The 12,425-nt window shown below is 46.2% G+C and overlaps 1 protein-coding gene across 1 annotated transcript; it reads right to left on the minus strand.

Annotated features, from left to right (window-relative positions):
* LOC136577471 (fibrinogen-like protein 1-like protein) lies at nucleotides 1-5,696 on the minus strand. Its single transcript, XM_066577370.1, has 2 exons — nucleotides 5,494-5,696; nucleotides 1-798 (listed from the first exon to the last, which is right to left on the minus strand). Exons 1-2 carry the CDS (start codon nucleotides 5,669-5,671, stop codon nucleotides 149-151), a joined length of 828 nt encoding a protein of 275 aa, XP_066433467.1. The 5' UTR covers nucleotides 5,672-5,696; the 3' UTR covers nucleotides 1-148.
* Between the last annotated feature and the right edge of the window lie 6,729 nt (nucleotides 5,697-12,425).

Below are 12,425 nucleotides of genomic sequence, written 5' to 3' on the forward strand. Positions count from 1 at the left end.
CCTCCGGTCGCTGCAGCCATCGCAGGTGGGAGGAATTCTCTAAGGTTTCTATGAGTGGAGCTTTTCAGGGAGAGATTAATTAGAATCACTAACGATGCAGAGAAGTGATTGGCGTTTTGTATGTAGCAGAGCCCAGTCGGTGCGTCTCTTACACCCGGTTACAATACATGTGAATGGGTCTGATGAGGATGAGCGAGCTCCGGCAGTTATGGTCGCACAGCGGCTTCCAGTGCAGGCCCCCCTTCTTGTTGAGATGGGCATCGTAGCAGGAGTCGAACCACCAGCCGCCCCCGAATTCATTGGCGCAGTTTTGATTGTAGAGCCGATCATTGTCGGCATCAAAAGTCGAGAACCTCATATTGTCGTGCAGGTTTTTATTGGAACTGGAAGATAATCCGTCGCCGGCGTTGCCTTCGTATGTGCCTAACCTCATACGGTATCTGTCGGCAGCATTGGTCAGATGGAAGCTATCGTAGTCGGCATATCTGGTCCGGTTCTCGGAATCCACCAGCAGGAAGCGGACTTTGTTCCACTTTTGCGCAGTTAAGAGGTTGATGTAGTAATTGCCGATATAATGATCCGACAGAATGTTCCCATAGCCGAACTCGTAAGTCGTCCACGCCGCGCTCCAGGTGAGGTAGGTGTCAAAGCTGTTCCTTTGGAGGACGGTCCAGCCCCCGCAGTCATGCATGTAGCACTCTACTACAACAAAAGTGGAGTTTTCAGGCTGAATTACGTAGACGCCGTTCTTCCTGTGCCCCAAGAGGTAGAGCTCCTCGCAGTCCCTGGTGAAGAAGACTGAAAGAGAACAGAAAGCCCATAAGGACATTTATAACATAGCAGCGGAAGTGACTGTGACACACTCGACGAGAAAATGCTGGACGGTCCCCAAAGGTCAGACTATAGGGGTGCAGCGAGGGGTTCAGGAGCAGGGTTTAGATTTCTAGACCATGGAGTGAATTACCTATATGATGGACTGCTTACTAGAGACAGGTTGCACCTGACAAAAACAGGTAAGCATATATTTGGTGGCGCCTTGCTTCACTCATTAGGAGAGCTTTAAACTAGAACAATATGGGAAGGGACGTGAAAGACCAGGTAACAATATACAGGTAATTAATGCATTTGAGAGCCTTGTTATTAGAAGTGCAAGGAAAGAAAGCAAAGACAAAAAATTCTGAAGGAAAGTAGTTCTACACAAATGCACTTGGTGGAATGATACGATTGGAAGACAAGGCTTGAAGGATACAACTTATTTATAAGAAACAGACCTAATATAAGGGGAGGAGGTGTTGTGTTGTATGTTAGGAAAACATTCATCTCCACCGAGATTCCAGCTTCAGAGCATGGGAGTTCTGTGGAAACTGTTTGGCCTCTTGTCATGACGCCCCCTCTAAAGACCCCATACTCCCCTTCTGGATTCACTGTGCTCGTACCACATGACACGGTGGGCGGGGACGTGTTATCACATGATACGTCCCCTGTGCTACAGCGGAAGTATAGCGTGATGGCCAGCTTCCATTGACTACAATGGAAGCCGGACATGCGTATTCTTGCAGCAAATAGAACACGCCATGGTTTATTTCACGCTGCAGAATTCCGTAGCGTGAACATTGAGCTATTAGGTTCAATAGAACCTAATAGCTGCGGCATAACGCCGCGGAAATCCGTCCATGGGCAATAGCCCTTTGATTAAGAATACAAGGAGCGAACAACAGAAAGGACACCATTGTAAGCTTTTACTATAGGCCGCCTGGACAAGCAGAAGGTATTGATGAACTATTTCTACATCAGATGGCCAAGCTCTCAAACAGTACAACATAGAGATCATGGGAGATTTTACCGATCCGGACATTTGTTGGGAATCTCTCAGGTAAAAGTAATGGATCCAACAAATTCTTATCCGCTCCCACTGACAACTTTATCTTCCAAAAGGTATAAGAGAAAACAAGGGGATCTGCTATCTTGGACTAATTCTTACCAACAGGGAGGGAATGGTTAAGGAAGTAAGTGTGGCTGGGACTTTAGGAGGCAGTGATCATGATATCCAGGGATTTTGGATAAAAAGGGGAGGAAGACCTGAGAAGACTCAGACCTCAAGGTTGGATTTCAGAAAGGCAGATTGTAATGAACTCAGAAAGAGGGTAGGAAGAATCCAAAGGCTGGATGTTATTAAGGACAGAAATGTCCAAGAAGGTTGGGAAATATTGTGAAATGAGATTCTTAGGCCTCCTTCCCACGAGCGTGACGGGCTCCGCCGCGTAATATTCCGCAGTGAAGCCCGTCACGGCGCCCCCCAGAGACCCCATACTTACCAGCGGAAGATCGCGTGAAGACGCTTCCCCGCCCACCGCCGTCGCGTCATGTGACGCGCGGCGGTAGGCGGGGAAGCGTTTTTTCACGCTATCTTCCGCTGGTTGCAGCGGGAGATAGCGTGAACGGACGGCTTCCATTGACTGCAATGGAAGCCGTCAGCGCGTACAGCCCGTCCTCACCCGCAGCAAATAGAGCATGCTGCGGGTGAGGACGGGAGAAATCGCGGTGCGTAATTCCGCGGTGGAATTACGCATCGTGAGCATTGTGCTATTAGGTTCAATAGAACCTAATAGCATGGTGCAACGCAGCGGATTTTTGCCGCGGATTTACGCGGCGTAAATCCATTCGTGGGAAGGAGGCCTCAAAGCACAATCGTTACCAATCCCTAAAAGAAGGAAGAATGGGAAGCATTTAAAGAGACCAGGATGGATGAACACAGAACTTGTACACATGGTAAAAGGGAAGAAAAATATGTTTATCAAATGGAAAGAGGGGGAATATCTTAAGCAGAATATAATGGGGTCTGCAGAAACTGTAGGGCAAGTCTATGATTCTATGAAGGTAGATGTATTCTTAGATACATGCAGATGATTGAGGGATGCAAGAGAGTTCTCCATAACTTCTGAAACAACTGGCTTTAGTTTCAAATTCATGTTCTTAAAGGGAGTTTCTTATTAAAGACATGCATCCCTTATCCACAGGACAGTGGATAAATGTCTGGCAACTGGGGATCTAATTCCTGGTGATCCCAAGACCAGTGCACCCGAATGCCCCATGTAACTAGACCAGCTGTGTCCATGCTCAACCGCTGCTCCATTCACTTCTATGGGACAGGCTGAGATCAATGTATTCGGAAATCTCCCTCCTTACCTTAGAAGTGAACCGAGCGCTAATCATACAATTGCATTATTGCACCATCCTCATGGGGTATTTGGGTGCGCCAGTCTCAGGATCACTGGGGGTCCCTTGTTTATTCCTTATCCAGTGGATATACTGGACGAGCCATGCATTTTCACACTGGCCACCCCGCGGTTGAAAATCTTGTGAATGGCTGCGATCAAGTCCTGAGCTGCCGACGCGTTTTCTCAATTCATCCATTCACACAGGCAACTGCGGCATATTAGCGAAAATATGCGCTGCAGCATGGAAAAACCTTTGGTTGGCATAAATCCTTGGAATGACTTATAATAATTAAATAGAGCCAGCTGTAATCATTTCCCACCATTGCCCGCTGCTAAACTCCCTCCCCCTCCCTTTTTTCTGCTCCCATAGAAGCCAATGGGAGCCTCCATCATATCTTGGCAGAAGATATGGCTAGACCTATCTCTTCTGGCCGCATATAAAATCAGTCACCATTTTTGGTCGGCGATGGCCTATTCTCGTCACAACGTTTTTATGCAGATAATCTGAATGAATACATCGGAAACCAATGCGTCAGATGCTCGTGATTTTATGTAAAAATGCTTGTGTGAATAAGTCCTAAGACACGACAACTGCTGTGAATAACCAGCACTGGTCAATAAAAGCAGCGTGCATCAGGCGCTCATAGAAGAGGTTCGGCCATTTTTGTTTTTCCAGGACTGGAGGGTCGCTTTAAGGGTCAGTTAGCCGAGTGTGAGTTGCATCCCAGACTTCCTGGAGCAAGTCTCAATGGACAGCAAATGGACATGGGTCTGTGTGCTGTCTGACATGCGTGGGTATTGGACATTGCATGAATCAGACCAGAATAGGACATGCAAGTCTGCAGTGTATATATACAATGATATGTAGAAGCTGCAGAAGAAGGTGCAACATTAAACTCAATTGGAAAAGTGATTGTCAGCCCAAAACACATGCATTTAAGTGGGAAAAAAGGTCGCCCATATCGTAAGGGCATATCTCCAGAGCTCAGATCCCCACCATCCATAAAGTGACAGCATATCAACCAAGAGTGTACATACCATAGAGGGGTCTTTTAAAGGGAAGTGCTTGAGGGTGGGTCAGATTGAACTCAGTGAATTGAGGCAGCTTATAAGGGGCGCTCTCTCTACTCAAGGATGGGGGTGATTTATGGGAATTACACCAACATTGTATAAGGATAGGATGGAAGCAGATGACTACTGGACTCTTCATGGAGTGCCGTTATGTTTGCTCCAGGTCAATCTCCCTTGCTCTACATCCAAGATGGACCGGACATTGTGGAGCAAAATAGTCACCAGATCATATTAATATCGAAGGCAAAATATATATATAATATAAAATATATTTTCTGAATGAAAGTTTTCTGCAAGATCTCTGCTTGCTGTCAATCCATGGGATTATTCGTATTTACATCAGGAGCTGAAGTCTTGTACTGACTGAATACTTCTCACAGTTGAGGATTTGTTACAATCCAATCTAGAGAGTCCTCAATTGTACTGTATAAACATCCTGGACTCCAGACTGATACATTGTAACAAACTACCAGAACAGGAGAAAGATTTGGACTGCTGATGTATTTAGCTCACAGGTGATTGCTTAGGCTGGATACAATTGTGTGAAGTGTTAAGAATAGAGATGAGCGAGCATACTCGCTAAGGGCAATTACTCGAGTGAGCATTGTCCTTAGCGAGTACCTGCCCGCTCGGAAGAAAAGGTTTGGCTGCCGGCGCTGGTGAGTTGCGGCAGGGAGCGGGGAGGCAAGAGAGATCTCCTCTCCGTTCCTCCCCGCTCTCCCCCGCCGCCGGCAGCCGACCATTTTCTTTCGAGCGGGCAGGCACTCGCTAAGGACAAGGCTCGATCGAGTAATTGCCCTTAGCAAGTATGCTCGCTCATCTCTAGTTAAGAACCTTTCACACGGGGCAGAATATTCCGCAACAGTGTTGCTGTCCTGGAATTTCAAACCAAAATCCACATGACTAACCGCGGGTTTGGATGCGGAATTGCTGCAGAATTTCCGCCATTTTCAATTCTGCATCAAAATCCACAAATTAGCAGTGCGGATTTTGATGCTGAATATTCCGCAGCGTTGTCAGCCAGGGTCCTGAGCGATGGGCCCCCACCGTTCATCTATTGGTGACCTATTCTGAGTATGGGTCATCAATAGTATTTTCACGGAAAAACCCTTTAATGCACCATTGATGGAGCAGCCTTATGGACGCCACTTCTCCAAACCCAACCAAAGTCCTGCAGCCTGCATGTGAGGACGCCGGCTCTTACCGTTCCTCTGTCGGAGTTGGTTATAGTTGAGAATGAGTCCTACGTCATTATTAATCATCTCGAGATTAGCGATCACCGGAGTCCCCTTTGGGTTGGGATTGTTCGCCTCATCCGTCCAGGAGACTGATGCACCCAATAGCACCAGGCAGCAGATGCTCCACAGCTTTACACCCACCATCCTGGCACTGGGAGATCTTGCACCTCTGCTCTTGTCCAGGACCCAGAGATTTGGAAATGTGAAAAAAGCCTTTTATATCGAGTTATTAAGGGGACGCTCAGTCGTTAACTTTAATAGGAGTGTCCAGCAGCTGCGAGGTGCGAACCGACGCGGAATAACAGTCACGTAAAACCAGAACAAATATCCCACTGTGGGCAGAAAGTGTCAGGGCTGGCATCGGGAGAAGCTGACGTGATGATGAAGGTTGTAGTTCCATAGATTTGACGGGGTTGGGGTCACTCCCCGTATCTGACACCTGTTGTGGTAAAAGTTTATAAGCGGCATTGTGCAGATTTACAAGACTTGGTTTTACCCGTGAAATATTGAAAGGCATTTCCCTCAACGCCTTGAGTCATCTTCTTCCACGTCTTCAGAAGCTGCAGAGCTGTATACCCTAAAGGACACTCCGTGGGTGATTTGTACTCATTATCTACAGCACTGTGCAAATGTTTTAGGCAGGTGTGGAAAAAAAGATGCAAAGTAAGAATGTTTTCAGAAATAGAAGTGTTTATAGTGTTTTTGTGACTAAAGAAAAATTCAAAGTGGACTGAACAAAAGGGAAATCTAAATCCCATCAACATTTGGTGTGACCGCCCTTCACAACAGCATCACTTCTTCTCGGTACACTTGTACGGTCAGGGATTTTGTAGGACTATAGTCAGGTGTGTGATTCACGAGCTAGACCAAACGGGTAATAATAATCATTAATTTCATATCTCGGTTGAAATACAGTTATTAACTGAATCAGAAACACTGTGTAGGAGGCTTAAAACTGGGTAAGGAACAGCCAAACTCTGCCACAAAGGGGATGTTGTGGAAGACAGTTTCATGTCACAGATCATACACCATGGAAAGACTGAGCACAGCAACACGACACAAGGTAGTTATACTGCAACGGTAAGGTCTCTCCCAGGCAAAAATTCAGCCTGAGGAAGAACCCTGAGTAGGTTGGAAAGCTCGCTGTAACATCATGTATTTTTGTTAGCCATTTAAAGGTATCAGATCTACAAGATTACCTGGTTTCTCTTGCTGGGAACAATCACACTTTGGGATAAACATTACTTGCATCTCCTTTATGGCCCGAGGCCCTGATCTCAAATGCCTCATACACACAGAACACAATAGATATTATAGACGCCACTTCCAAAGGCCATCAGACATTACTCCGTTACTCTTCTCAAATCCGTACTACCATTCTATCACATGGGCCTTAGGCCGGCTGTCCACGGGCAATGCGGTATCCCGCGGCGAAGCTCCGCCGCCCGGGAGCAGGAGCCGCCGGCGAATCTCCACCGGTCAGCCCTATCTAATAGATTTGCCCGCCGCGTGCGGAGAATCACACCTCGTGGACAGGTGCCGGCGCTTTCCATAGCAATGCTATGGGAAGCGTTGGCCGGCGTGATTCGCCAGCGGTTTACCGACGGCGAATAAACTGCCGTGGACAGCAGGCCTTACTGTACAATTATATATTCTGCATCAGACACATCATATACATTACACTCCATCATAAGCACATATAACATTATTGCTACCTAGCCATTAACCCTTTATGCCAGGCCTTGCTTTGTCAAGAAACTATGGCAGCATGATTACTGTCCTGTGAGTCCATCATCCTCCCCACCGTGAAAAAGGGGGTTTTACATTATGCCATATTGAGAGTTGTAGTCCACTCATGCGTACTTGAAACCTTCTTTGCTACTCACTTCGCTCTTCGGCTATAGCATCTGTAGGAATTATTCGGCAATGTTGTTCCTCCCATGCACTATGGGGGACTTCACCCAAGGGGTCCAACTGCTTCTCCATCTTCGGCCCCCAGATCTTTAGGGCCCTTAGATGGTCTCTCTCAGCCATAGCTGCTCTTCAAGGACGGCCTCCGCCACTTCCCAGCCTGCTGCTGCGCTACTCTCTCCTGCTGCTCTACTGGAGCTGTGACACGTTTCAAATCTTATATGACGCCTATCTGCACGCCGAAGGTGTTCCTGCACTGGTGGTGAGGCGCAGGCAAAGTTCCTTACAAGTTTGGGGCACTTCATCTCATGCAGTTGGGGATTTTGTCAGGATTAATGTTGTCCTCAATGCTGAGATATACAGGCAGATACTTATCCATCGTATAATACCATCAGGGAGGCGTTTAATTGGCTCCACATATATTCTGCAGCAGAACAACCACCCCCAACATCCAGCCAATGTTATTAGGAACTATCTTCAACATAAAGAAGAAAATGTGCGCCTGCAAGTGATGATATGGCCCCACAGAGCCCTGATCTCACATCATCCAGTCTGTCTGGGATTACATGAGGAGACAGAAGGGTTGGAGCAACTCGATATCCCCAGAAGATCTGTGCTTAGTGCTCTAAGATGTTGGGGACAACCTCCCTGCCGAGTTCCTTCAAAACTGTGTGCAAGTGTTCCTAGAAGAACTGATGCTGCTGTGAAGGTAAAGGGCGTCACACCAAATACTGATGGGATTTACATTTCTTTTATTAATTCACTGCACTTTAATTGACAAAAATTAACTATTAACCCTTCTTTTTCTAAAAACATTCTTACTTTGCAGAATTTATTTTCCACACCTGCCTAAAACTCTGCTCCATTAGGACACAACTAAGATCAGTGACTTCTGTTCAGCTGCATTGTCTATTGAAGTCGTAGGTGATCTCATCAGAGGCTCGGGTATTTTATTTGTCACTTCCTCATGCTTTACACTGCAGCACTGCTCTGCTAGGACACAGCTATGATCAGTGACTCCAGCTCAGCTACACTGTCTGATGAAGCTTTAGGCTGCTCTCACACATGAAAGCGGGAGAGTGCTACGATTTCAACCGGTGAGCTTTGTCGCGATTTTACTTTCGCCTTCGGTCGCAGCTGCCTGCGGCTGGCAGCGTGTTTTAGCACACCCCATCATTGTGATGAGGTGCGCTAAACAGACAAATATAGAAGAGACTCCACTCAAAACTCGTGGCCCTGGAAAGCGCCATCCAGCGCCGTGATCGAGCGCATGTCTGCGAGGCGCCATTGATTTCAATGGGAGCGTTATACTGCGATTAACGTGGAGTTCAAAACTGCATTAATCATGGTAAAAAGCGTCTGTGTGGGAGAGGCCTCAGGGAGTCTGAAGTCCACATGCTGTCTCAATAGAGGCTCAAACTTTGTATCTGTCTTTCCTCTATGCTTTACACTGCAGCTCTACTTGTTCGGTATAAATACACGCTCAGCAGGCAGTAAGGGCACGGAGAGATGATTTATATTAGTACAAGGACATAAGATTATAAACTTGAAACCACCAGTGAGAATCGGGAAACTGCGGAGGGGGGGAACCTGAAAAACAAACAAACAATATACAATATGGCAGCCATTACATCTCTGACCGGACTCGTCGCACAAGGGCACCGACTCCCCCCACCCCTGTTGATCAACTTTTTGAAAAAGCCAACGGTACTGTGGGAAGCACTGCAGTGCCTTCTGAGGCCTGTGATGTCACATTCATCAGTAGCAAGTGAATGGGACTGAGCTGCAATACCAGACACAGCCACTTGTTTTTTGTGGGAGGAGTTGTAGTTTAAGGGGTACCAGTGTGCGGTACATGTGACTGCTGGATGGTTTTATTGCTTTTTTGGGAGGTGAACAAAAAAAAAATAGCATTCCAGCTTTACTTTTTAAAACTATTTTTACGACATTCACAATGTGATATAAATAACCAAATACTGTCATTGTCTGTTATGAACGCGGTAATACCTCTTATGTGCTGGTTTTTTAAAACTCTTTTTGTGGGGAAAATGCATATTTTATTTAAACTGGATGTTTTTTCTTAAAATTAAACTTTATTGAATTTTTTTACACAATTTTTTTTAGTTCCTGCAGGAGACTTGAAGATAAGATTGTACAATTGCTAGAATGCAGCACTACTTATGTAATACATTCTACTAAGTAAGGTGACCAGATTTTCCCGGGATGTGGTCAGGGGGCGGGGCTTCTCACAATGTACGATTTTTCTCTCCGTTGTTATAAAAAGTACAGAATTGGTTCAAAAGAGATAGGAGGCAAATACCGCAGCATTTCTGCATCCAAAAATCTGTAAAAATCCGTACCGTTGGTGAGGGGGAGCGCTGCATAGTATGACATCAGCTGCGGGTATGTAACCGATTTTCAGTCAAAATCAGTTCTGACTGTTTTTTGGATGCGGAAATGCTGCGTAATTCCGCCACGTGTAAACATACTCTAAGTCACCTTGTGGTATGCTGCCATGTGCAGAGTTGCCTCAATAGTAATAGCGTCTCCTATATCGGCTCCAGTAGTAATAGTGACTCCCACAGTGGGCCCAGTACTAATAGTGTCCACCACAGTGGCCCCAGTAGTAATAGTTTCCCCTGCATCAGCTCCAGTAGTAATAGTAACCCCCACAGTGGCCCCAGTAGTAATAGTGACCCCCCACTGTGACCTCAGTAGTAATAGTGTCCCCTATATCGGCTCTAGTAGTAATAGTGACCCTCACAGTGGCCTCAGTAGTAATAATGACCCCCATAGTGGCTTCCGTAGTAATAGTGTCCCCTATATTGACCCCAGTAGTTATAGTGATGCTCAGAGTGGCCTCAGTAGCAATACTATCCCCTATATCGGCCCAGGTAGTAATAATGACCCGCACAGTTGCCTCAGTAGTAATAATGATCCGCACAGTGGCCTCAGTAGTAATATTGTCCCCTATATCAGCTCCAGTAGTAATAATGACCCCCACAGTGACATCATTAGTAATAGTGTCCCTTATATTGGCCCCAGTAGCAATAATGATGCCCACAGTGGTCTCAGTAGTAACAGTGTCCCCTATATCAGCCCCAGCAGTAATAATGACCCCCACAGTGGCCTCAGTAGTAATACTATTTCTACTAGGACTGATATAGGGGACACTATTACTAACAGTATCCCCTATATCAGACCCTGTATTAATAGTGACCCCCACAGTAGCCCCCCTATAACCAATCTACTTACCTCCTCCTCGTCTTGAAAGCTACGCTGTTCCTTTGCTCAGCACTGCTGCAGGCTTAAGTGTGTGCGCCCGGATGCCTCCTCCCTTCTCTCCTCCTGCGGAACCAAGAAGAAGAGGTCAGGGGAGGAGGATCCCGGGTGCACACACTGCTGTTGGTGTGTATCCCGCAGCAGCGCCATTGAGGGATTACTAGCCGGGCAGCTGCGGCACCCCGGCTGGTAATCGCCATCATGGTGACTAGACGTCCCCAAAGGAGGACAAAGATGTTCTATTCTTTCAATGGCTGCTGAATACTGTGGATTGTCCGCGCGGGTAACAATCGCAGATTCGGCAATTCAAATCCGGTACTTCAAGACAGGTACGTGGGGGTCAATGCCGGGGCACAGGGTCTCATTCCACTGCGAGATTTTGGTGTCCGACCCGGCTGTGTGCATTCGGCTTTAATCATACTGTAGAAATGACATGTTACATTTTTTTCTGCAGGTCAGTATTATCACAATACCAAAATTATATATTTTTTATGTTTTTAGACTTTTGCTCTTTTTTGGTGGGGAAATATATATATTTTTTTTGCATCGTTGTATTCAAAGTCCCTTAACCATTTATTTTTCTTCTGTGAGGATTTGTTTTTTGCGCAACAAGCTGTCATTTTATTGGTACCCTGTTGAAGCACATCAGGCATTTTGATCGCTTTTGCTCCTTTCTTTTAGGTGTCAAAATTACAGAAAATCCTTTTGTTCAAGTTTTTTTCTTATCCCGTTGCCTTGCAGAATAAAAAGTGTGTTCACTTTATTGTTTGGATCACAACGGATAAACAATAATAAATGTGGGGTTTTAATGTTGTTTTTTTTTACATTTTCAATAGATGGGTTGTGATCTGCTGCACATCCGAATCAAAATCTGTACCAAATAGTCTGGGTTTTTTCACTGAGAAAAACTAGTATAAAATTTGCTACGCTCCCTTAACCCTTTAAGAACCAAACTCCGTAAATATACGGTGCTCGGTTCTGGCCTTTAATTCCGCCTGATTGCAGAAATATGACTCGGGTTTAAAGTCTCTGTTCTGCAATAAAGCAGGAGTAGGTCAGTTATCAGCTGCCAGTCACAGCTGAGAACCCGGAAGAGAAGGAAGAAGCGTTTTTTTAACCACTTCTTCCTTCTCCTTTCCCCGGTACATAGCGCTAAAAAGTGAAAGTCGGAGTGTTTCTTCTACTACATGAGACGGCGATCACGTGACCCCCGGGTGCCCCTGTTACAGCAGAGCTGCATAGTCCTTCAGACCCTGACCAGCTCTGCCATTGACTATTGTCACTACAGCGAATGTTTTTCCCTGTAACTAAGGTTCCTAAGGATGCCACGGCTACAGTGGAAGGGCTTATGTACACAAGCGTATATCGGCCGGTGTTTTCACGGCTGGCCGATATATGCTTCCATCTGAGCAGTCCCCTCACCAGCTCTCTGCCTCTCTCCTCCAGTCCGGCATTTGCAATGGGAGGGGGTGGAGCTAAGCTCCCGCCCCTTGCCCATAGCTAGCCCCCTAGCTGGAGAGAGGAGAGAGGCAGAGAGCCGGTCAGGGAGAGGGAAGGGGGGAACAGCTCAGATGGAAGCGTATATCGGCCAACTGTGAAAACACTAGCCGATATTCGCTCCTGTAAATAAGCCCTAAAAGTGTGTAATAAAAAAAAAAGAATGTGAATATCCCCCAGAGGTCTTATTTGACTTCATGGGCAACAT

Source organism: Eleutherodactylus coqui, chromosome 8 (assembly GCF_035609145.1).
Source record: "Eleutherodactylus coqui strain aEleCoq1 chromosome 8, aEleCoq1.hap1, whole genome shotgun sequence".
Lineage (NCBI taxonomy): Eukaryota > Metazoa > Chordata > Amphibia > Anura > Eleutherodactylidae > Eleutherodactylus > Eleutherodactylus coqui.

What these genes read in the sequence shown, in the direction of transcription:
- LOC136577471 (XM_066577370.1), bottom strand. Translation starts at nt 5,671, where the DNA reads ATGGTGGGTGTAAAGCTGTGGAGCATCTGCTGCCTGGTGCTATTGGGT. An exon ending in CCAACTCCGACAGAGGAACG is followed by an intron (nt 799 to 5,493) that starts GTAAGAGCCGGC and finishes GTTCTCTTTCAG; the next exon opens with TCTTCTTCACCAGGGACTGC.